General features: G+C 39.2%; 1 protein-coding gene across 1 annotated transcript; it reads right to left on the bottom strand.

Moving 5' to 3' along the window:
* Positions 1-902: 902 nt before the first annotated feature.
* FOXN4 (forkhead box N4) lies at positions 903-27,189 on the bottom strand. The gene is made up of 10 exons (XM_077295915.1): positions 27,054-27,189; positions 26,136-26,221; positions 8,482-8,645; positions 8,282-8,382; positions 7,548-7,658; positions 7,158-7,285; positions 6,970-7,066; positions 4,825-5,032; positions 4,368-4,739; positions 903-3,682 (listed from the first exon to the last, which is right to left on the bottom strand). Exons 2-10 carry the CDS (start codon positions 26,216-26,218, stop codon positions 3,432-3,434), a joined length of 1,515 nt encoding a protein of 504 aa, XP_077152030.1. The 5' UTR covers positions 26,219-26,221; positions 27,054-27,189; the 3' UTR covers positions 903-3,431.

The following is a 27,189-nucleotide window of genomic DNA, read 5'->3' as shown; positions in this document are numbered from 1 at the left end:
GGGGATGGGAGGGTAAAGAGAGGTTGGGGACATTTAGGAGTATTATGCTTGATACCTTCAAACCTGATATTAATAGCCAAGGAAGGGTCCATGGATACTGGCCCCCCAGACTGAAAACATCAGCTCTCAGCCGTCGGCTTACCCTCTGCTGGTTAAGAAAATTAAGCGGGAGCCCACGCTATCTATCCATCTACTATATATATGTCACTGACAACTTTATATCTATTCTATGTGTGTATATATATATATATATATATATATATATATATATATATATATATATATATATATATATATATATATATATATATATATATATATGTATTCTATTTCTTCTATTCTAACCTGTCACACTGTGATTTTGCTGTATGAGGCAGATGAATTGCCGGCCTTTCATATCTATCTATCTATCTATCTATCTATCTATCTATCTATCTATCTATCTATCTATCTATCTATCCATCTATCCATCTAATATATTAATTAAATTGTGCAATTTTCAATACCAAGGTCCACTGCCTAATTAATGTGTTTGGACAAATAGGCAGTGGAACTTTGGTACTGACAATTGCACTTGCACTTTATTTTTGATCAAAGGAATTCCACTTCTGTTTACTTATTATTACAAATACTGTGAGCGGATTTACTCTTTTCTACTTTATGATCTGTGATTTTTGTCTTGCTACATTTGGGATATCTCTGCTTTCTTTTAAATTTGATTTTATAGATCTGAAATAATAATAAAGTTTCAATTATTTTAATGATTTTAGCATCTGCACCTTCTTGCACGGGGATAAGTATCTTTGATAGTGTTATTGTTATGAAGATTTTTGCATGATTCCGTTTGTTAATCTTCAGATAAATTAAGCGCAATATTTCTTTGTACCCCAAACAATAAATCAAAGTAATTTCTGAATGAAGTATTTACTAATAGTAGAAGACATAAAAAATACAAAAACATAAGACTTTTCACAGAAATAATTAACTGCTTAATTTACATAGTTCTGTTAAAAATAAATATAAATAAATTTACACATAATACTGCCTAGTACAATATTATTACACATAAAAAAAACATAAACAAGTTAACCTATTCTACGAGACTTGGATCAGGCTGAGGAACAGCTGGAGGACATTTTGTACAGTGATTTTGACAAGGATGCAAAGCCAGGCTCATGAACGTTTTGGCTGCAGGACAGTTTGTACTGTGATTTTGACAAAGATACAAAACCAGGCTCATGAACATTTTGGCTAGAGGACATTTTGTACTGTGATTTTGAAAAGGATATAAAACCAGGCTCATGAACATTTTGGCTGGAGGACATTTTGTACAGTGATTTTGACAAGGATATAAAACCAGGCTCATGAAGATTTTGGCTGGAGGACATTTTGTACTGTGATTTTGAAAAGGATATAAAACCAGGCTCATGAACATTTTGGCTGGAGGACATTTTGTATAGTGATTTTGACAAGGATATAAAACCAGGCTCATGAACATTTTGGCTGGAGGACATTTTGTATAGTGATTTTGACAAGGAAATAAAACCAGGCTCATGAACATTTTGGCTGGAGGACATTTTGTACAGTGATTTTGATAAGGATATAAAACCAGGCTCATGGAAGCCCTCCCCTGAAGCCAAGTATTCGGGGAGGTCTCATGGGAACCCAGACCCTACAGTTTATTTTTTCATTTTTTACTTTAATATCACTTTGGTTTTATATTTGGATGGTTTGTGATATGAATTTTTAGGGTTAAATGACTATGTGTAAAGCTGTGGTAACACGAGCTGGTTATTTCTGGTTTTTGTTGGCGCTCTTTTTATGCCTTTTCATTGGTCAGCTGTAAAAAAAACGGGAATATCTTGTCTATAAATAGGCAGTTTTCCTCATATCGTTAATGAAGAGAGAAGATCCCGCCTGCCCGCCCTATTTTGTTGTGTTCCTTTCCTTGTCGTGGTTGTTTATTTGAGGGTACAATCGCCCAACTATTGGGTGGATTGTTTCAGTTATTTATTGGTAATATTTAATTAATTTATGAAATTCTTGGTATTCATTTATTTATTAAGATATTTATTGGTAATATTCAATTAATTTATTTCATGTCACCCTGAGTAAACACCACGGCCATTGATTTCCAATTTGAGGCTTTGTGTCTTTATTTTAATTAAGAATGGGTTTTCTGCTATCATGAACATTTTGGCTGGAGGACATTTTGTACAGTGATTTTGATAAGGATAAAAGTCCAGGCTTATGAACATTTTGGCTGGAGAACATTTTGTACTTTGATTTTGACAAGGATATAAAACCAGGTTCATGAACATTGTGGCAAAGTTATGATTGGATATTTTTATATGTGTTGTAAGGTAAAGTTTACACAGGATTTAGGACCAAATCTGCTGATATTCTACTATTGGAAGTAATGGAGTATTTAATCAACCACTCTGTGAACATGGCTTAAATGTTTCCCAAAAATATTGTCTAGTTGCTGGGCCCAATACATAGCACTGGAATGTGGCCGTTATATCACTAGTTATCTGTAAAAAAAATTCTGTAACAAACTTTGTGAATATGAAAAAGGATGAGCAAGTAGACAACAAATAACAACCTTCTCCCTGCAGTTTTGTTTTAAGGCCTCCACAATGTTTGATCTGTTTTTCTTTCCTGCAGACAACACTTGTATAATTAATTAATTAATCACTAATTGCAGCAAAAAAAAAAAAACAACAACAGTATAATCGTGATTGAGTGCAATAGAAACGCAGTAAAAAAAAATGCCACATTTTCCTCTGGAGTAATTCTATTTTTGTGGTTGTACTGATTCCTTCTTCATAGTACACATAGGTTACGGGCTACTCACAGCGATCCCTTCACATTTAAAATCAGTTTGATGGGTCTGGTACAATTAATAGTTTGCTGCCGAGCGGAAATCATAGCTGTTTAGTGACATCCCAGGGTCCTCAGAGCTTGAGATGAAATGGAAACACTTAATAAGCTTCAATACAGTGCTATTGGTATCATAGTCATTCGGTGTAATAACTGGCAACATGGAAGCAGCTTAGGCTCAGTGCAGGATGCAATGTCACGTCTGAAGTCTGTAGTGAATACTATAGCGACTTTCACAGTAGTAGACCGGAAGAAATGTCTATAGTGGAACATTTTTTCTTACAGTAGAGAAAATAGATCCCAATTTTTATTTAAAAAAAAAAAATCTTTGTACCCAAAAATAAGTGGTTTCTTTCCTGTTATTTAAACCAAGAAGAAACGGTTTAAGAAAATAGATAATATATGCAAATTGCTTACCAAAAATGCAAAACCAAATAAACAAGGCAGCACTGGAAATGTGGACAGTCATCTTGTGTAAATTGTGTGTCACTTTCACATTCTGTTCCCAATCGTTTTGGTTCTGGTGCATATAATGTCTCTTGATAGATCTACAACAGAGCAATGGGTTTATTGCCCTGTCCAGTCACACACTGGGAGGCTGTTGCATTGTCCAAATTGGCATATGTAGTATATAGGCTGGTCACTTGGAAGTCTGTGAAGGAATGGTCACTGCTACTAGACACCGGTGTCAGGCCTATGGTTCCCAGATCACAGTCTGACAACTGCAGGGGAGAGTTGCTGAATGCTGCCAATGTGTCCAGACTGAAGCTGTCATCCTTCATGTCTTCCCAGATATTACCTTCAAAAAAGAAAATAATATTATAGGGATTGTATGTAATGCGCATATGGACGTGTAGTATTTTAACCAAGTACAATGGTAAAATTATATATCTACAGAGCGCTTCAGCTTTGGATATCCATCAAGTACTCCAAATGATGGAAATCTAGGGGGGCACTAGGTATATAATAATAAGCTTTGCCTATTGATCCAAAGGCCTAGACTTGCCATGTGTACAATGCTTAGAGGGACCAATAAATGTGGAAATTATTACTGTATATCCATTGAGTACTGACCCTGTCACATTTCCCCCATTACCAATGCAGAGCTATACAAGGATACAGTCCTACAAGAATCACCTTAGATGTAATAAACCAGACACAGACAATCCTGTCCTTGGGCAAATGCCAGCTACAGATGCACTTTATCCTTGCCAGAGCCTTCCCTGCATGTAAATGGCTGCCCATCGATATGTTCATTATGAATTGGTTCTTTTCTGGTAATTTGGCTTCATAGAAACCTTTTATTTTTACTCTGATCACGGGATATACTACACAAAGCAAATCGTAAAGGACCTTCCGATGTTCTCCTCTTAGCAACTAGAACACTGTGAATTTTGAGAATCTCAATCTTGTGTGTAAACAATATTATAAGTTCTATACCAGTTCACGTCCGTCCTTACAATGTATTATCACTGATATCCTACCTTGAAGAGCAAAATCCATGATGCTAGGATCAATGGAATCCACCTCCGTGTTCATGTCTGAGGTAATGCTGAGGAAGTCCGAAGCCCCCCTACTTATAATATGCTGGTGCAGTGGACTATGAGTCATGTTTGGAAGCACATGGAGAGGAGGGCTTTGGGCTGGTGCAGGAGAGCTTGATGCAATTCTAGCCTGAGTCTGAATTTGATGGTGTAGAGGTATGGACTGTAAAGACAGTGTCATGACAGGATGGGTCTGAACTTGCTGGATGGGGATATTTCCAATATTTGTCATTACTGGTGGTTCAGAGGTGGCTAACTTGCTTGGAGCTTTGCAGTTTTCGGGTCTATCCATAATCAGCTTGTCCAGTTCATCTGTAATTAAAAAAATGATTTTTGCAAGTTTAGAGTCAAATATGTGTTTTAATATGCAAGTTCAGATGTGCAAGTCCCTACTTACCCGGGTTAGCCATGCTCCTTCGAATAGCTGGTAGATCTTTCCTCTTCCACTTCTGCATCTCTTCTTCCATCTTCTCTATCTTAGCAGGATTCAGTGCCCACAGACACCCTTTGCGAGAAGATCCACTCAACTTATTCTCCACCTTTTCAAAGCATTTGTTTAGGGACAGGTTATGTCGTACTGAATTCTTCCAGCCATCAGGTGCTGTCTGTAAAGGCAAACCACAAACTGCTGAAGTATAGATGTGCCAGTAGGCAGTCTGGTGTTATAATTAAGGGACTTTGGTTTACTTCAATGACACTAAATATTACAATAGAAAATGGATGTGACTGCAAACTGTTTGCCTGGTACAGTAGATATATTGCGTCCATGATTTGACTCAGGAATTTTTTGGGAGGAGAATAAAAGTCTGCAGTCATTCTGAGACTGCGGAATCATGGCAGTGTGCATTACTCACACTGTCACAATTTCCCCAAAGTCCCTGTGCGAGTGGGCAGTTGTGTGACAGCATGTATGCGATTGGCATAGTCATGGTCACATACCTATTAGATTTTCCTGCTCTTCTCTTAATACAGGGCTCCCCCACCTGTAGCTCGGGAGCCACATGTGGCTCGCGGTCCCATGAATTGTGGCTCGCGGCTGTCTGCCAGCTTAGTGCATTAGGTCCAGGTCTAGCAAACAGGTATGAAGAGCACATCTCAAAATGGTGAATTCTGTGAGTAGCCCCGCATAGAATTGCAGATATGGATGCACATTTACTGGTCTTAGGGGTTAAGAGATGTTTTAGGTATGGTACGCTGGAGGTTTGTACTACCTGTTAGAGGAGGTGCTCAAAGCTGGATGTGACAGTGTGTTGGAAGAATACTGAATGGGGAATTGTGGGAACCCCTGGATCTCAGTGTACTGCTCTGGAGTGATTTCTGTGGAAAAGCTTTGGTTATCATTATACCCATAATGGGGGCTTTGGTTGACACTACTTTGAAGGGGGTGGGAGCTGGATGTGGCTCGCGACCCTCTCTCTAAGCTGAATGTGGCTCTCAAGGTCAGAAAGATTGGGGACTACTGTCTTAATAGAACATTGAGAGAAGCTGGAGAGGATCTAGTCGGCCCATGGCCACTACTATGCAAATTGCATACAGGTGGGCACACTTGCACAGGGAATACAGGGCAATTGTGACAGTGTGCTCATCACACACTGCCATGATTCAGTAGTCTGAAGTCATATATAGTGACTGCACACTTTTATTCTTAGCCCTTTAAAACCAGTTCAGTCTGAGACCTGGAGACTGTGCAGGCTCCTAAAGAAAAGCCTACAAAAAACATTTAATGATCAAAGGTGAGGCACAGCGTGAAGAAGCCATGGTCTTACTGCACCTCCTACCTTTATTAATTAAAAATATGGGAAGTTGGGGGTTGCAATCTTGTGATGGGTTTAATGTTCATGCTGGGATGCCAGCTGTGTATATGATGTGTGCTTTGTATAAAGCTTGATTGTGCTGGCAGCGGCCATTGTAAGATGAGTCATAAAGAGATGTAAATGGTCAACCGCTATACTAAGGTAGACTGCTCATTTATACAATCCTCTGTCAGCACAAAATGACTGATAAAGCTAATCGCAAGTGATCAGTGCACCCTTGGTGTGCCCAAACACTTCAGTGCACCTTCCCACCTACTTGTTTTTTTATCTAGGTCTTCCATTCTCTGGCTCCTTTAAAGATAGAGCTGTCAATCAAAGTAGATGCAAAACAAGTAGGTGAGAAGGTGCATTGAACTATTTTGCCATTCCAAGGGTGCACTGATTGGCCTGAACAGTCATTTTGAGCTGAGAGCCTCCCATATAAGTACCCTGTGTGGCAAAAAAACTCCCCATACCAGCCAATAAAAATAAAAAGCCCCAGCCCTAATGGTTGTCTGAAAGGATAGATACAATGATTTTTGAATGTAGTTGAAATGAAGGCTTGTGAGTAGGGCAATGCATTTTTAATCTTTAAATGGTTAGTTTTCATGAGCCTAGGCCTACCGTAGATAAATGGTAACCTGGCATGGTCTGTAACTATTATCTGTTCTGTTGGAGGTTCACCATGTACATTAAGGGATGCTATCCTACATATGTTATCATCCATAGTTATGTCATCAGCATCTTACCTTGAAATATGGGAAATGTTCCTTCATAAAACTGTAGATCTCACTTACTGGCAGACTGCCAGTCTTGCTGTTTTTTAAGGCCATTGCAATAAGGCAGCTGTAAAAAAGTAGCAAGTAGTGACTATGACAGCAATTTCACAAAATACTATTTTTTTAGATGTATATCTGCACAGAACTGCGAAACGTACCTGTATGAATATATAGGCTTTGGATAATTCTTAGGGTGTAAGTCCTGTGTAGAATGAGCTGCCAGGCGTGATTGAGAATACGGAGGCTGCGCTCGGTAGGAATTATTAAATATTCCAGCAGGAGAACACTGCAGTGAAAAGAACATAAGACCCATAGGATAAGGAAAACCTCACATACATTATTATAGACCCCATAAAGCAGCAACACTATTCATATATGGCTGGCAGCTGTAAGGACACGATAACAGCTTCCACCCCGCTATAATTATTTCCCACTCATATGAATGCAGCATTCCTAAAGGTGAAAATTTGCTCTGATCATAGAGGGGTTAATGTTAGATTTAATAACACTAGAGCAGGGCCTCATAAGCAAAGTATTAAGTGGTTTACCTGCTGGGAACCCTGAGATAGTGCATAGACCTGCTGGGAATGAGACTGATATAAAGGCTGCGGTGAGTGAAGGCTTGGTGACTGATGTCCACCCATGGTGTACTGGCTGATCTGTTGAGAAGAAATTAACAGGTTAGTGATTCTGCCTTTGACCCATTAATGAGAAGTCTATATCAGAAATGCATTAAGACCCCTATACACATTAGATAACTCAGCTAAACCAGCTCAGTGAAGTGTTCCTATATATAAGGTAGATGGAAGAGACAAGTAATGGGTGTAGGTGGGAGCAGGGATGGGTAAGTACTATTGGTGCACTGTGTGGCCAGCTTTAGGAGCCAGAAATGCTGGCAGAATAGGGGTCTTCTGATGGCATCTCAGTAAGGGGTAGATGTAGTGGAAATGTCGCATTGCATGTGTGTGGCTATGATCATTTTAGTTTCATGGCAGTAGTAGGCCATTTCACCACATAAACTACAGAGGAGACACAGAGAATTGCATGCATAGTCTCTTCCTGTTGTGAATGTGGAAGAAAGGCAACTCCCCATAGGGGGGATTCCTGGAAATGGAACTTTTCATACATTTATGGAATATGCTTTCAATATTCCATAAATGCCTCAAATGGCCATACCCCTTTAAGTTTTATTGCATTTATTGCTATTAGTTTGGTCTGACAGCTGGGACCAGAAAAGGTTGTGCATCCCAGATCTATATGCATATTGTATCTATCCACTTACATTGGAAACATGGGAGGTCATGGTGTTAAGACCCAGAATGCCTTGTTGCATGCTCGCTGGTATATGAATCATTTGTCCAGGCAAGGTATTTGCGAGTTGTCCTATGAATGAGAACAAATATGAAGTTTAAAGAACACACATACCGAGAACATGAATGCACTGCTGAGTACAAGTCTACAGACATAGAACATGTCGCCTACCTTGCTGCTGTATCACTATGTTCTGCGAGTTCATACTGTACTCCATCCTTCCACTGGTCATTTGCTGTAACCTGGGCACATCCACAGAGGTCAGCCATGACAGAGACTGTAAGTCACTAGGAAGATCGTCATCTCGTATTTGGGAGGGGTCAGAGGGCACGAGCCTGCAAGCATTGACAGTATAGGTAAGAAAAAGCAGTCACATTATTGTATACACTGAATAGACAAAGGGAACAGGTAAGTAGGTCCCACTGAAATGATGCATTTATTGTAAAAAATGGTATTTATTTGTAACTGAATTGTAGAATATGAAAACACCCAGCTCTATATGTAACATATTTACTTTAGATTGTATACAATAGATTAGTATGACTTGTAGTGATAAATCCATTTTGTGCACTGATTTCTAATGCGTGCACTGGTGTACTGCAGGTAAAATCAGCAGAAATACACAGATGAATAGATGAGCCGAGGATGCACTTATCTCTGGTGCAGAACGCCGTACAGTGAGCACTTGTGATTTTGAGCAGTCTGCCCTGACGCAGCCTTTGTATGAGAACAGCATGCCGTACCATTCATGCTCATAATATCCCTTTGCAATTATAGAAGGTGAAGGGGAGAGCGGGCTCGGCTGACCTTTATTCCAGCTCTCCTATTGGCCGAGTCGTAAACAAACAAGATCAAACGAAGTCATTTGAAAGCTGGGCAGGCCCGGCTGGGTCGCAACAGTTGGTTCTGTTATTGAAAGATGATTGCCTATTGTGTCCACAAACGGCTAGAGCCGACTGACACGTGTCTCCATTGTTTTGTTTTTAGGTTAATTGTTTCTCTTTTTCATTTTCCTCCCCCTCTCCTTTACCCCTCAACACAGACCCTGCATTAATCTAGCTGAATGACAGCAGACAAGCAACGCACAAAAACATGCCATCTGCCACCCGCCTGGTGCCTACTGGCCTGAAAGAAGAGGCTTGTGATTTTTCCTTATTTTAAATCGAAAGGTCGGATAAGGGGTGTTAAGAGTCAAAACCCTGTGCAAATGCCTCCTGTCATGTGGCAAACCTCCTTCCAGGGTTGTAAAACACTACGGAGCAACGTGTTAACACTTCCCATCTAGCTCTCTGGGCAGCTCCTGGAACCGCAGCTATACCAATGTGTGATCGCACTATAGCAATAGTCAGCTATCAGCCGGGCTTTGCCGTTTGTAAGATTCCTATTCTGCAGTGAGGACTTTTTATCAGGAATAGAAACGGCCCAGGAGTCCGCAGCCCCTGGCCCCGAGATCAGGGTAAGAAGGGCAGCTGGTCAGTTCTCAATGGACATTGAGTTGGATTTCATTTATTATACCTGTTAATGGGCAGTCTAACAGGTTACACATATGTGCCCCTGCCCTTCATGCCCACATTATATATATATAATATATATATATATATATGTATGTATGTGCTCCCAGCTACTCTATGAGACCCACAAAGTACAAGCTTGTTACTCATAAAGATCAGTATATTTATTTTACTCATTTATATAGTGCCATTAATTCCACAGCGCTTTACAAACATTATTGGTATATAAAGCATAACATATAGTATATATGCTTTGCTGTTTTCTTGCCATTCTTCTAGTCTCAAGTTGGCTAAGTTTTTTGGACAGATCCTGTCAAAGTCTTTAGAGAGTGTAGAGACAAGGGTCAGACCGGAACAGTACAAGTTTGGTCACTGTGGAGTAGCCACTGTCGAGATCTGTTTAGTTTCTATTGAATTAAATAGGACCTGAGCTGTAGTTCTAAAAACTGAAGAACTACTTGTTTTTTCCTTAGGTGACTAGGTTTGTAGAGTAAAAATACAGGGATTCAGCACCTTATATTGCATTGTTCAAGCTCCTCATATTAGTCTATAGGAAAAACTTTGATTGAACTATTAAAACACAACAGATTTTCTGCACAAAAAAAACACAATGGAAAAAAAAATGCAGCATTTACGCTATGTGGGAATATAGCCCAAGGAGTATAAAAATAGGGTAGGTAGATGAATATTCCAAGTATGAAGAAGAGTATTGCACAGAGACAAGAGGCACAATTTAGACTTTTACTAGCGACCTGTGTGTGTTGTATCAATGCAGAGAATAGGATGTAGGTACCTGCAAGTGATGGGGATATGTAAAATTACTAAAATTACTGGTATGAGAATCATAAATGGACAAGCAAAAAGGCAGGGGCAAAGTGTACTACATGAAGAGGTTTAGTAAAAGGGAAGGCAGTAAGGATTGCTGGAGGCACTGTATATAGATAAGAAGGTAAAGCGAATTAGAGAAATAAAAAATGTGCTTGCAAGGGAGGTTAAGAGGTAAGGTAGAAATTAGGAACGAGTTCGATGTATAGACCACAACAGGCATCAAATAAATCCATTGCTTTACTTAATATATATATATATATATATATATATATATATATATATATATATATATATACAGATATACAGAGTATATATATACAATAACCATCACATCTAGAAATAGAATCCATTAATATAATAAGAAATTCCAAAACTAAGGTTGCATTACATATACAATATACAGAAGGAAACATATTCCAATAGCTTGTGACATTTGTCTGGACCATGTGAATTATGGTTTGTTCTACAGATTGAAGAAAATACTTTGAAATAAAAATAATTACAAAAAGGTTACCGGTATATAAACAAGTTTAAAGACACCACATTACAAAGTTACAGTGTAGAGTAACTCTATTTAAGGCCATCCTGCCACCTCGACAATGTAATCCAATCTGCAGGCCGCATGCTATAGAGCAAGAGGACATGAGCAGCATGAAATATAATTTTGTGGAAAAAAAATACTGTGATTTATTGATATAAATCTATGCTTATTCCAGGCTCAAGTGGGCAGTCCTAAACACTGAGCAAAAGCTAACAATAAGGCCATGTTCACACGATCCTTTTTTTGATCCTTTTTTTTTCAGGTCCTGATTTGGAAAACCCGCTGTGCAGGGTACAGTACAATGTTACCCTATGGAAAACAAAATCCGCTGTGCCCACTATCCTTTTTTTCTCAGGCAAATCTGCGCGGATTTGCCTGCAAAAAAAAAGAAGTACCATGTCACTTCTTTCTGCGGATTCAGCTCCTGTTTTCAACAGGCACCAATAGGAAAGTGCTGTTGAAAACCTGCAGAGGAATCTGCAGAAGAAACTGCAGGAAAATCAGCAGTGCAGTTTTGCACTGCGCGTTTTCCAAATCAGGACCTGAAAAAAAAAGGATCAAAAAAAGGATCGTGTGAACATGGCCTTAGAGGACATCTATTCTAAGGGTCTATAAACATTGCCTGATTATCGTGAATGTGAGATCTCTGCAGCACATCGACCTGTGGAAACAGGACCTGTGGAAACAGGACTTGTTCTGCTGGAAACAATGGCCGCCTATGCGCACTCAACGACCTATTACAGATTGATCAGTGCATATCTGAAGCAGGGGTGGCCTGTGTAAGACATGGTCACGGTAAGGAAGGCTGAAACCTGACGGCGCTAAACAAGTTGAAGCATCAATCCTGCACACAGTGTATTACCCATTTTTTTTCTTATTCAAACTGATGCTTTCAACATTGCTCTTCAGGAGCGCCCCTGTCTTACATCTTCCTTTTTGCCAGTGGATGGTGCGCTCCTGATTGACAGCGAGTACCGCTCATTGAGTCACATGTCAGAACTGTGTGCTCTCCAATGTAGAAAGCATAGGCAACTTCCGAGAAGAGCAGATCTGCCTCCGGTCTGTGAATGACCTCCTCTACAGAGGGAAGACCCAGTGAACAGTCCAGTCCCAGAAAACTGTAAATAGTGACAACAACAAAGCCGATTTCCTTACCAAAGGTATCAAGCTGTGTCTTTACAATACAAAATTTTGCTGACAAATTCTCTTTAAAGGGAATCTATCAGGATAAATCCTCCTAAGCCATCTATATGGGCATGTAGGCCGTAGGAAGATGAATAAAGTGATACCTTAATATCTGAGATATGATATCTTATTCCAGAGATAGCCATCGTTTTCTTATATGTAAATGGCCTGTTAAGATCTAAGGGCCGGACACTGATCTGCTTGTGATTCTGCCTCCAGACCTTGTTTCAAATAAAATTAGGAGTTACCAGTGTGAGACATTTAAAGAGAATCTGTCAGCAGGAATCTGACATGAGTTAGGGGCTAAAACAAAGGTTTCAGTGATGTGTCACTTATTAGGCTGTGTGCTCTTGTGTACTTGCAGTGAAGGTTTTATCACTAGGACATTACCATTGCCGTAACTATCTGCCTGGTGCCAAGATGTCCAACCACACCCCCTCCTCCAAAAAAACAACTCACCATCAATAGATAATGTACATACAGACCCTGGTGTGGACGGGGATAGCTTTCTCAGCTATGCTTTATTGGTTTATGATACATCTAAAACTCTGATTCTGTCAGAACCGCTGCACCCGGTAAACTAAGTGATACATTGTTGGAATCAGGGTCTCCTGGTTTTCCTACATGATGCTGCTCTCAGATGAGGTAGCAAGAACCCGCTGAAAGATTCCCTTTAACTAACACAGAACAGTAGAACTGTACTTTGTCTCCTTACAAACACATTTACAACAGCTCTCACAGGTCTGATGTATTGCAACACTGACTGCCTGTGACAGCTGAAGAACTGAGAGAACACCTGCAGATGTGTTTTAAAGGGAATCTGTCACCAAGTTTTTGCCACCTTATCTGAGAGCAGTGTTGTCATGGTCCAGTCCGGAGTTTATTTTCATCTTTCCTCTTTTGGGATGGTCATGCAGGGGTTAATCTCCTCAGCCTCGTTCTTGAGCTAGCCGGGCTATTTCAGTCCCTCACAGCCTGCTGACCCGCTTTAGTGATAGTGCATGCTACCCAGCTTGAGCCCCTGACCTGTATTCTGATTTTGGTGATCCTTGTGCTCTGACTGCCTGTACCCATGTATGACTCGATCTGATCTCTGGACTTCGCCTCTTGTTTCCCGTCTTTGACACCACGCTCTCCTCCTGGTTCTGACTTTGGCTTGTACCCCGACTTTGTCTTACGTCTCACATTTTGGTTACCACGTTCCCGGTAGGCTCTGATTTCTTGCATGTCCCTGACTTTTCTCCTGACTGCCCCTGTGAACAGTGCTGATATCTGTGTATGACCTTGGTTTGTCTGACTTCGCTCATTACCTGTGACACCTGTGCCTGAGCTCTGTGTTACTACGTTTAGTGTTTAACCTCTCATCCCTCACCAGCTCCCCCTGGTGGAGGTTTCACGACAAGCGTGATGTAGAGACAGAGACACTGATTCCAGGGATGTGTCACTTACTGGGCTGCTTGGTGAAGTTTTTATAAAATCACTGTTTTATCAGCAGGAAATTATGAACAGAGGACTAGTAAATATCCTGCCATGTATTCCTCCATAGTCATGAACTCTGCATAACTCCACCCCCACCACTGATTGACAGCTTTCTGTGCAAACTGTACATGGGAAGAAATCTGCCAATCAGTGATGTGGGCGGGGTTATAAAGAGCTCAACATTCAAAAGAACTGGTAAATCTGCAGCATATAAAACAGTAATTTTATCAAGCTCAGGAGGCAGATTCTCTGGGAGATCTACGTCCAGCCCATAGATCTTAACAGTTCATTTCCATGTTGATTTCTCTGTAATAAGACATCGGATTACAGATATCAAAGTATCATGTTATTTAGTTTCCTATGACCTATATGCCCATACAGGCGTCTTAGGATGGTTGATCCTACTGACAGATTCCCTTTAATGTATAAGGGGACCTTTACAGTTTCCACTCACTGTTGTAGGTACTATTACAGGATGTACCGAAAGTCATAACCTTTAAATAAATATAGAGTTGTACAACTTAATAAGGCAAGTGAACAGTTTAAATTCCAAGACAATTTACATAATCCAACACTTCTTTTATATGGTTAATAAAGAACGGTTTACCAATCACTTTGACAGTCAAAACACAAGGTCACTCAAGCCTTGACTTTATATCATTCAAGTACATTACATCATATATAGTAAATATTCATTCACGACATACTAGTCCTGCCCAGGTCGCAACCCTCCTGCAGTGAGCCCACAGCTTTCCCGGTACATGTCAGCTGTTTTGAACAGCTGACATGTGCCCGGATCAGCCGAGGGTGGAATCGTGTTCCACCTGCGGCTATTAAATGCCGCTGTCAAACTCTGACAGTGGCATTTAACTTGCGCTTCCGGCCATCGGGCATGAAATCCGCCCACTGGTGACCCCCGTCACGTGATCACGGGTCACTTGTGGGTTGGCATGAAAACCAGAGGTCTCCTGGAGACCTCTATGGTTGTCAGTGCCGGATTGCTATGAGCGCCGCCCAGTGGTCGGTGCTCATTACAAGTCAGCAATTCTGTTACATACAGGCGATCTGATCATCGCCTGTATGTAGCAGAGCCAATCAAGTTATGGCAGCTACTAGTCTCCCATGGACACTATTAAAGCATGCCAAAAGTAAAAAAAAAAGTTTTTAAAAATATTAAAAAAAATATAAAAAGTTTAAATCACCCCCATTTTACCCCATTCAAAATAAAAAGCAATCAAACCTACACATATTTGGCATTGCTGCGTTCGGAATCACCCGATCTATCAATAAAGATAAGGATTAACCTGGTCGATAGACGGCATAACGAAAAAAAAAAAGTCAAAATGCCGGAATTACGTTTTTTTGCTCGCCGCAACATTGCATTAAAATGAAATAACGGGCGATCAAAAGATCATATCTGCACCAAAATGATATCAGTAAAAACATCAGCTCTGCACGCAAAAAATAATCTCTCACCCAACCCCAGACCACGAAAAATGGAGACGCTACGGGTCTCGGAAAATGGAGCAATTTTTTTTTAAAGAAACTTTGGATTTTTTTTTCACCACTTAAATAAAAAAGAACCCAGACATGTTTGATGTCTATGAACTCATAATGACCTGGACAATCATAATGACAGGTCAGTTTTAGCATTTGGTGAACATGTTAAACAAAAAGTCCAAAAAACCTTTGTGCAATTTCTTTGCAATTGCACCGCACTTGGAATTTTTTTCCTGTTTTTGAGTACACAATATGGTAAAACCAATGGTGTCGTTCAAAAGTACACCTTGTCCTGCAAAAAACAAGCCCTGACATGGCCATATTGATGGAAAAATAAAACAATTATGGCTCTGGGATGAAGGGGAGTGAAAAACAGAAACGCAAAACCGAAAAAGGGCAGGGTCTCAAAGGGGTTAATTATATATATATATGTATAAGATAATTTTCCTACTAAGAATATATGGTAATAACGGAAACATCCTAATAACATTATCCTGTACATCAAGAATCTCTGACAGATATGAAACACTGATTAAGCACTAATATAACAGCTTGCAATAGTAAACACTATACAATATTGTTACATTTAATGAATTTGACAATAACTCCATCATTTTCTAGCTATTGCTTGTCCCTCCGTGAACATAAAACTAACTTATCAGAGATTCCCATCAGTATATAATAGTATGAAGCATGCTGAAACGACAAGGTACCTTCTGTATCTATAGATATAGGCAATTTACATATACTGTATAGCTCAAAGCAAATTGTAATAATTGAAAATCATACCATATTACACAATAAAACAAAAATAGAGGAATTTTGCTGCACTTCCATCCAATGAATAAAAAACATTTTATTATAAATCCATAAACAAAACGAGCAAACCCATGTGGAAGTGAATTAAAAATGAAGGCGTTTGTGGCGCGAATAGATGCGCTTAGTCATAGTACGTACTAATAATAAGGGCACCTGTTTGCACCAGAAATTCACTTCTGCATTGATTTGCTCGTTTTTATAGATTTATAATAAAGTATTTTTTATTCTAAAATGTAGTAAATTGCTTACCGTGCAGTGAATGATTAGATCAGTCCTTTGTATGCGATGCGTGCCGTTTCATATGCTGCTGACCATCAGGAAAAATAAAGTTGATTGGCACATCCCAAAAATAGATCAAATATTCAAATTTTATTCCAAATTTATTATCAAATTATTAAAATCCACATGCTGGTGATGGAAAAAAAAACACTATGATGCGTTTCTGGCACTCATAGAGAATGAATAAGGGCGCCTGTGTGCGCCAGAAACGTGTTAGTTTTTTAATTCACTTCCACATAGATTTGCTCATTTTTATGGATTTATTATAAAGTATTTTTTATTCATTGGGTGGTAGTGCAGCAAAATTCCTCTATTTTCGTTTTTGCCTGCCGTTTCGCACCAGCAGGATTTGGCCCCCATGAATGTAGTATTCTCAGCTTCACATGGTTTGGACAAGCACAGAGAGCTCTATACCTTTCTCATTTATATAACACAGCACACTTTATTCCAGTGTTTGAAAGGTTATCTAAACCAGAAAAACACTTTCATATTCACCAAGTAAATACTTATCTGTTTTTCTTGTTATGCAGTGTAATATTTTGGGTTAAACGTACTCAGTTTTTGAGTTTTGCCCGGACTACTGCTCCATCTTCTTGTCCAGCTGCTTAACCTTCTCCTGCGGTTCCTGTTCTAAGCTTCACCAGCAGTGTCTCATAGCTAGTCGGCCAACCAGCGCCAAATCTAGTGGCACTTGGAGGAGGCCTCAGGGGAGCTTTCTGTGACACCTCCTCAAGCTGTGCATTGTCTATAATGCAGACCATGAAGAGTTACATGAGAAATGCTCCCCCTGAGAAATGCTTGAAGAGGAGCCAGGTTAAAGCCCCTTTACATGGAGCAATAGTTCGTCCGATTCCTGCATTTACAAATAGATGAAACTCATTCTAACATTGTATCTCCTTGTAACTTATTAACAAGTCTCCATGCACAAAATATTCGATAATAAATCATATACCGTAACTATAAATCATAGCTGATAAAATATGTACAAGTCCATGTGATCCCTAACTGCTAGCTGGATTAGTAATTGGTAAGGGCGCTCTTCTAACATATGGGCTAATGACAAACCATTTTCAAATTATTCATAGTTGATTTTTTACACTTTTCATTCATTTGTTGGAGGTCTAGATACAAGTGCTTTAGGGAAAAGTACTTTGAGACAATACTGGAGGATCCCTAAATGGAGCAACTGGAAGCCAAAGCTAGGGAACACATTACAATACCATCTCATATGTTCTGCATATATTAACACAAAATATATAAACTTCATGTAAGGAAAATCTTTCACCAAATTTATTTTAACATCAAACATCGAAGACATTCAAAATCACCAGGCAGCATAAATGAAACCAGACATGGTCAATGTATCAATTTAAGCATACCGTAATTAATTGCCATTAATTAGATCCATTAATAACTGGGGTGGAGTTTGGACTTGCCACCATCAAGCCTAAAACATTGCAATTCACATAGGGTCTGTCCCCACCCTGTCCAAACACAATCCTAATCCAATCTGACATGCCAGCATTCCCATGGTACTATGCTGTTCTTGGGCAATTTGGCCGCTTTGTGGAAGTTTATATCAGGGTGGTCCTGATGAAATTAATATGCGGGGGTGAAACAATGTAAGCACTGACTGGTGATTTGGTGTAACATTATTAGTTCTGACTCATGCTGTCTAAGGTTGGAGAAATCAAAGATCGTCATTTTGTATTTTAAACATGCCAAGTCCTTTAATACCAGTAAGATAGGTGGCACCAGACATGTCCTGCTCAAGGTAGTGATAACCATGAATGCTTGGCTGATCTGAGGACACATAGGAGGAAGATAAAGGAAGGCGCTATCTGCCAAATATTACTTAAAGGGGTTGTCCACTACTAGGACATCCCCTTCTCATACCCCAAGTTTGGCCCTGATAAAATAAAAAGCCTATACTCACCCCCCATGCCGTTCCCGCGGTCCCGAGGCTCTCGTGCAGTTGCGTGACACGTGGTGCCCGGCGCCCAATCAGTGCTGGGGTCACTGTTCCCACCTTTGGACAAATTGAACATGAAGAAGTTCAGGCTGCATTAGATCTCTGACTTCCTCTTCATGTTCAATTTGTCCGAGGGTAGGGACAAAGACGCCAGCGCTGATTGGGCGCGGGGAGCCACGTGTCACAACAACTGCACGGGAGCCCCAGGAGAACGAGTGCCGACACTGTTGAAATGGCGCCGGCACGGGAGGTGAGTATAAGTTTTTATATTTTATCGGGCCAAGCATGGGGTGTAAGAAAGAGTTGTCCAAGTTGTGGACAACTTCTTTAAATTGAAGGCTGGCCCAGCTTTAGGCTAGTTAAACATGACCATAATACACCCCAGACATTACACACGGGATAAAAAAACAGCAGTTTTATTACTTTAAGAAAATGGTCATATTCTCTTAAATACATGGTTCTAGTCTTTATTTTGCCACTTGGATTACTACAACATACAGAGGGTGGAATAAGTATTGAACGCATCACATATATTTCTAAAGTTGCTCTTGACATGAAATTCTCACCAGATGTCGGTAACAACCTATCCAATCCACACAAAGAAATCAAACCGTAGATGTCCATAAAATAAGTTTTGTGTAATAATGAAAATGACACAGGCAAAAAGTATTGAACACGCTTTCTGAAATTTATTTAATACTTTGTACAAAAGCCTTCGTTGGTGACGACATCTTCAACTAGTAGCATACATTGCTCAGGTGTAATTTTGGCCTATTCTTCCACACAGACACTCTTCAAATCCTGAAGTTTCTGTGGGCTCCTTCTATGAACTTTGAGCTTTAGTTCCTTCCATTAATTTTCTATTAGATTTTTTGGCAGGTGATTAAGGCTATGTAAACACGTTGCGGATTTTGATGCGTTTCCGTGGCGTTTTTGGCAGCACGGGTTTGCATCAAATCCGCAGTGTAGTGCACAGCCAATGTTAGTCTATGTAAAATTGACATTTGTTGTGTACATTCTGCGGAAAAAAACACGCGGAATCGCGGCTTTTTTTTCCGCAGCATGTCAATTCTTTTGGCGGATCTGCAGCATTTCTGCACCCAGAAAATTCCCACACAGCATTGCCATAAAGAGAGAGAATTAACTAAGGTAACCTCTTCAGTGATGCTTTGCAGGAGCCATTGTCTCCTGTCAGTGCATCGTGGGAGGCCTATAGAGCAGTGACATCACCCGATGTCACTGTTCTATAGGGGAGATCGTCGTGGGACACTCATTATTAATTGGACTGCGTTGGACAGGGAGTATACAGTTGGTTTATTATTTTTTACAGTAAGGTGAAATTAAGAATATTAAAATACTTTTTTCTGGCTGTGTCTTTTTTTAAACTCTTTCACTACAATAGGATTAGTAATGGATGTGTCTTATTGACGCCTCTCCATTACTAACCGGGCTTGATGTCACTTTACAATATAAAGGTGACATTAACTCCTTATTACCCCATATGCCACCACTACAAGGCAATGGGAAGAGAGAGGCTAAGTGCCGGAATTGGTGCATCTTACAGATGCGCCATTTCTGGGGCGGCTGGGAGCTGGTATTTTGGCGATGAATATCAGCCCACAGCTGTCTGCATAGCCTTTCTGGCTATAAATTTTAGGGGGGACCCCACGCCAATTTTTTTTTTGAGTCCCCCTATTTTAATAGCCAGTAAAGGCTACATATACAGCTGCGGGCTGATATTCATAGCCTGGGAAGCCCCATGGATAATTAACCCCTTCCCAGGCTATAAACATCAGCCTCTAGTCGCTGTCTTTCGCACTCTGGACTTGAAAATTGCGCGGGAGACCACGCAATTTTTTTCCCCCATTTTTTAAAATTAAACAGATATTGCGTGTAAGGCCAGAGTCACACTTGGGCACTCGGGACCGGAGTGTATTTCTATGTAGCTGAGCGCTCCAGTCCGAGTGCCAATGCCGGGTATTGAAGTGCGAGACTCGTGCGAGTTTCTCACAAGTGTGACCCCGGCCTAATGCAGATTTTGTGTGTGTGTGTGTGTGTCTTTATTTCTTTATGTACCATTTTATTATGTTTATTACTAAACACCGGGCTTGGTATTATCTATCTATCTATTGATATATCTATCGATATATCTATCGATAGATATATCCATCTATAGATAGATGGATATATCTATAGATAGATATATCTATAAATAGATAGATCTATAGATAGATGGCTAGATATATCTATAGATAGATCTATAGATATATCTATAGATAGATAGATTTATCTATAGATCTATTTATCTATCTATCTATCTATCTATCTATCTATCTATCTATCTATCTATCTATATAGATCTATCTGTCTGTCTGTGTGTGTAAACATTATTCTTCAATGGAGTATGTAAATGAAGAGGTTGGACAAGAAATGACATCACAATTCTTTTTTCTGTTCAATAATAGATCTTCATTTAGCTTTCAAAAACGCATACAAATCTGCATGCATAAAACGCATCAAAAACGCATCAAATCAGCACCTGCGTTTTCTGGCAAGAGAGGAAGAATCTGCACAGAAAATTCCACAGGCAAATCTGCAAAATGTGCACATAGCCTTACTGGGCCATTCTAGCAGCTTTATTTTCTCTCTCTGAAACCAATTTATAGTTTTCTTGGAGGGGTGTTAAGGATCATTGTCTAGCTGAAATTTCCACCAGTTTCACCTTCATCATCCTGGTAGATGGTTGCACATTTTTATCAAGAACGTCTCAGTACATTTGTCCATTCATCGTTCCTTCAATTATTATTATTCATTGCAGTATGCTGAGAAATAGCCCCACACCATGATGTTCCCACCTACAAACTTCACTTTTGGTATGTTGTTTTTACATGTGTATTATGGCATCCAAATAGTTCAATTTTGGTCTCATCTGACCAGATTATATTCTCCCAGTATTTCACAGACTTGTCTCCTAAATGTTGTTGAGCAAACTTGTGCATGCTTTTTGTTCAGCAATGGAGTCTTGCGTGGTGCGTGTGCATACTGGCCATGGAGGTGGAGTGCATTACTTATTGTTTTATTTGAAACAATTGTGCCTCCTGATTCCAGGTATTTCTGTAGCTCTCCACAGGTGGTTCTTGGCTCTTGGACAACTCTTCTGATAATTCTTTTCACTACTCTGTCTGAAATATTGCGCGGAGCACTTGGTCATGGCCGATTTATGATGAAATAATGTTCTTTCCCTTTACGGATTATAGTCCCAACAGTACTCACTGGAATCTTTAGTAGATTAGAAATTCTTCTCTAACCAATGTTATCAGTATATTTTGTAACAAGGTTGCAAAGGTATTGAGGTAGCTCACTGGTTTTACCCATCATGAGATGTTTCTTGTGTGGCACCTTGGTAATGAGACACCTTTTTATAGGCCATCAGTTGAACTAGCTGATATAATTTTTCACTAAGTGACAGGATTGCTTTCTAATTACTGATGGATTTCAGATGGTGTCATGACTTTCCATGGCTTTTTGTACCTCTCTTGCTACATGTGTTCAATACTGTTTCCCTGTGTCGTTTCTCAATAGTACACATAACTTAATTTATGGAAACCTATGGTTTGATTTCTTTACCTCTGTGAGAGAATTTCATGTCAAGAGAACTTTTAGAAATATATTTACTTAGAAAATTGGTGATGCGTTCAATACTTATTTCACTGTACCTAAAATAATTTAAGGAAAAGCTTTAAATATTCAGATAAGAAGATTATATGAGGTCACTGAATTTTTAAAATGTTTTAAAAGTGGACATGTCAGTTCTCCTAACAATAATTGCTGACACTTCCAGTCTGTGTAGGCACGATCTCCTCAGAGAGTGAAGCGAGAGATATAAGGACTTATAGAAAGTAGTAGGCACTGCTAATGAATTGTCTATAGATTTCTTTGAATCTCTACTGTATAACGCTCACTCTGCCTTCTGAACAGAGCCAAACAGAAAGAGTTGCTCAGCTAAGGTTTTTTCCCTTTCATTTTAGCAATCTTTGAGGGTTCAGCACTTGGACCCTCACTGATCAAAACTGAGATTTTTCTATGACAAATCAGAAATATATTAAATAGATAGGTGATATTTAAAATAGCACTCTGAAATTGACTCAGCAAGCATGTCCTCTCAGTTGGACAAGAGTAAGTTTCAAACAGGAACCACTGGCAGTGTCTGATCTCCCCAAATGCAAAAAGACAAACAGTTAAAATTCAACTGCTTAATTCTGCTGTGGACAAAGAGTTGGGAGGTTCACATACAGTCCAACCAACATACAGCTGAGTTTGATCATCATACATATGTGTATGACCAGCTTAACTGTCTAGACTATCTGTGAATACTGTGTGCAGAAGCTGCAATATTTACTATGACATGAGATGCTGCTTCACTGTGTCTCCTGCTTGTAAGAGCTGACAGGGAGAAACCTATCACAAACTGGAGGCAGGGAGACAGGCTAAAACTGCATGACATTAGATACATTGAGACTCTGCAGTTAGGGGACAGCAATTCTATTCTAGTAATCCATTACTTGAAGCACAAAGATAAGATTTACTGTAGTAACTGCAGTTTGATAAGACCCTGACTCTCTGCAGTGACAAATTCATCACTGGAAATATAATTTGCAATTGGTGACCCAGAAATGGCAAATGAACCAAAATAGAAGTATACACAAGAGCATTAGTGATGCCTTAACTGACTGTCACAAAACCAAGCGACATCAATCAGAAATGTCATAATAGTGAGATTACATGAATTTGGCTGTAGTATGGTGGACCTTTATACCCCTTTCAATAGAAATGACATTACAAATGGAGAGGTCATAGAAGGTTGTATATCTCACGTATACATTTTTACTCCAGTGACATGAATGGGAATAACAGATAAAAGCATCCACTCTTAGGGTAAGTTCACACAGGGCATTTTTGCTGCGTAATTTATGCTAATTTTCAGCTGCTTTTTACAGTACCTGCAAAGGCTATGAGATTTCAGAAATCTCATGCACACACATTGGTTTTTTGTGCCATCAGTATTTTGTACTTTGCTGCTTTTTTTGGACATACAGCATGTCACTTCTTTCAGCGTTTTGCACCCATTGGCTTGTATGGGTGTTGAAAAAACGCAGGTACCATTATTTGCAGCAAAGTTAATGGGCATTAGCATGGACAAAGAGACACAAAAACGCACCAAATCTGCACCAAAAAACACACCTAAACCTGCGTTTTTGCTGCAGCTTCTTTCCTGCCAAGAAGATCAGGTTTCGCTGCAGAAAAAAAAAAACAGCAAAAACGCCCTGTGTGAACTTACCCTAAATTGTGGATTGTCATAACTGCCATTCATTTCAATGAATACGTACACTACAACAAATCCACGGTCACTTCTAAAGAGAAAACATGAAGGAGACACACCACATCATTATCAGAACCTTTCTTTGATGTCTTTTTGAAAGTACTGCCTAATTTAAATGATACTTCTACAGAATGTCACATTGAACATAACATTTTGAGTCGAATATTCATTTATCTAAGGCTTACTTATTTAATCCAGTGCATTCAGTTCGTCAGCCTTCCCCTTTTAGCTTTGTATAGTAAATGGCAGACCATGAACATCTGTACAGCGTATTTTCCCATTCCAGCAATTTTGCTGCAGTTGGACAAAGACCAAGTCTCTTTTCATGCCACTTAAGATATTTAGAGCTTGTTATTACAGTTATTAGGACAAACCACTCGTGCATCATTTAAAGCTTGAATAGTCATACCCTAAATATGCTTTGACTGCTCCAAAAGATGCTCTCCTAGAGTTCCCCTCACAGAGGCAAATTCACACAGGCCTTCGCTTTAATTGGGAGCCATTCTCTTCCCCGTTCTGTGGGACTGCAGAGCTACCCCGCAGTGATCCTCGGATCCCGTTATGTGCCATAGTGACAGGGCAAGTGTAAACAGCACTCATACAAAGTGACAGCTCCATTCTTTCCACTGTCAGGACTCATGAAAAAACTCACCATTATTTACGCAGCCCTCTCAGAAGCAATCACAACTACTGGAAGAGAAGTACAATGGCGGCTACCGGTTTACAGCGAGCTGACTACGGATTCGAAGACTTATTTCTAGTCTGCCAAAATATTACTAAAATAAATTTATTGATTCAATGCGGTGGCTGAACTAACGAACCAAACTGCGAATCATAAATGATGAGTATCAAAAATATCAGTTAAAAAAAAAAATACAAATGCAAAAAAAAACGTTCTAAATATCACAAATATTGGTTAAAGCCAAACTTTCTTTAAAATTTCCAAACTTTTTTTTTTTCAATATCATTTCATATAAACAGATTGCACACTTTTCTGTGTGTAATGTAAGTGATAAAGTACCAAATGTGAAATATAAAGATATATCCAGTGCCGTTTGCATTAATAACCAAAAAAGATGAAAATGAATTAAAAAAAATATAATAAAAAATAAACTACTTCTTTTGATGCTTATAAAGGGAGTCAGGTAAAAACAATCTATAAACAGGAGCAAAGTACGAGGCCACGTTCAGTATTTGGTCAGTATTTTACATCAGTATTTGTAAGCCAAAACCAGGAGAGGAACAATCAGAGGAAAAGTATAATAGAAACACGTCACCACTTCTGCATTTATCACCCTCTCCTGGTTTTAGCTTACAAATACTGATGTAAAATACTGACCAAATACTGATGGTGTGACCGTAGTCTTATATGGGAAAATGTACTCCATAATCAGTTCCTATATAACTTGATTCCACTGCCCTTATATTAGAGCTCCACACGCAAGACCCCCAGTCTACGGCACTCCCCATTGTGTGCTCTAGGGGGTGCTAAAATATTTATCTTAAACTAAAGATTGGTCAATTTCGGTTGGAAATAGCGATGAAGAAATGTGATTTACCGTACAGAACTCATTAGAGTGCCATTCCTTTCGGCAGTACACGATTGAGTATTTTTATTTAGCTTGGTTGTCTATTCATACTGCCCTCATACGTTCTGCGTGATTGCCGTTATGGTAATTCCTGCTTTCATTTTTCTCTCATTCCATCTATTATTAATTCCTCATTTGCTAGCGAGTATGGTGACATTTTAGAAACATTAGGGACGCAGTCGTGATTATACTATATTGTATGATACTATAGGATATTATACTATGCTAAACACACTGAACGCTGATCACAGCAGTTGGAAGATCAATAATGCAAATGTTATTTTGTGCTTGCAATTCAAAGGTCCTATCCCCTATGTATGGCACACGGGATCCTAACATCAGCAGCACATCCTTGCAAATCATATTAGTCTTGCAGTATAATAAATGAACAACCAAAACAATGACACTGTCATGGATAAAGACATACCATTTATAGCACTCACAGACTTGTAATGACAAAACTAAATATATAATGAAATAAAAATATTTCTTTATTTTGAGCGTGATTTTAGAAATCGAAGGGGTAACGTTTCTCCTTGTGGAGAGTGACATCACTGACGTGCCAGTGTAAGGAGACTTATAGGCCGTGCAATGCTCCCTTGGGAAAATATATCAGCAAAGAGACAATTTGCGTGTTTAGAAATCAAATACACACAATGTATTTTAATTTCTTTCTACAACATAAATACATACAAGCAGATACTATGTGGTTACAACACTGATGCTAGCAAGTAACATTTACCTGTATTCCTGACTGGGGGGGCAATTTTCTTCTGATGTCCTGATTATTCCAGACATAATTCCTGAGATGTCACTGTCTATCATCTCCTTTAAGAGTGAAAATTTGCTGTTAGAGGAATGAGTGGACTAAATGATAGATATATGGACAGATAGATATTAGATAGAATATATATATATATATATAGATAGATAAATGATTGATAGATATGGGAAAGATAGATAATAGATATGGGATAGATAGATAGATAGATAGATAGATAGATAGATAGATAGATAGATAGATAGATAGATAGATAATAAATAGATAGATAGATAGATAGATAAATAGATAGATAGATAGATAGATAATAAATAGATAATAAATAGATAGATAGATAGATAGATAGATAGATAGATAATAAATAGATAGATAGATAGATAGATAGATAGATAGATAAATAGATAGATAGATAGATAGATAGATAGATAGATAGATAGATAATAAATAGATAGATAGATAGATAGATAGAGGATAGATAGATAGATAGATAGATAGATAGATAGATAGATAGAGGATAGACAGATAGATAGATAGATAGATAGATAGATAGATAGATAGATAGATAGATATGGGATAAATAGATAGATATTAGATGAATAGATATTAGATAGATATCAGATAGATTAGATAAATAATAGATAGCTAGATAGATATGGGATAAATAGATATTAGATTAATAGATATGAGATAGATGTAGAGATTAGATACATGGCAGATAGCAGATGGAGCCAGATGACAGATCTGGGTAGATAACCCCCATGTTCTGCCCCCAGTAGCACACAGGCAGACCCTGGCTATACACAGGACCCCCTATATGAGGGCTGGTGCTGAGCACAGTGTCTGGGGGCTATGCCCAGTGCCCACAGCCCTTATACCTACTGGTGGTGCTGGGCGGGCGCTGGTGGCAGGCTGCGGGCTCCGGCCGCTCTCGGACTCGCTGCTCTCCTTCTTTGTAATGTGATTTCTATCTGATCCACAAACCGTTTTTAAATTTCCCTCTCAGGAGCTGTCCAGC

Source organism: Ranitomeya variabilis, chromosome 1, assembly GCF_051348905.1.
Source record: "Ranitomeya variabilis isolate aRanVar5 chromosome 1, aRanVar5.hap1, whole genome shotgun sequence".
Taxonomy (NCBI): domain Eukaryota; kingdom Metazoa; phylum Chordata; class Amphibia; order Anura; family Dendrobatidae; genus Ranitomeya; species Ranitomeya variabilis.
This window is presented reverse-complemented; position numbering and strand designations above follow the sequence as displayed.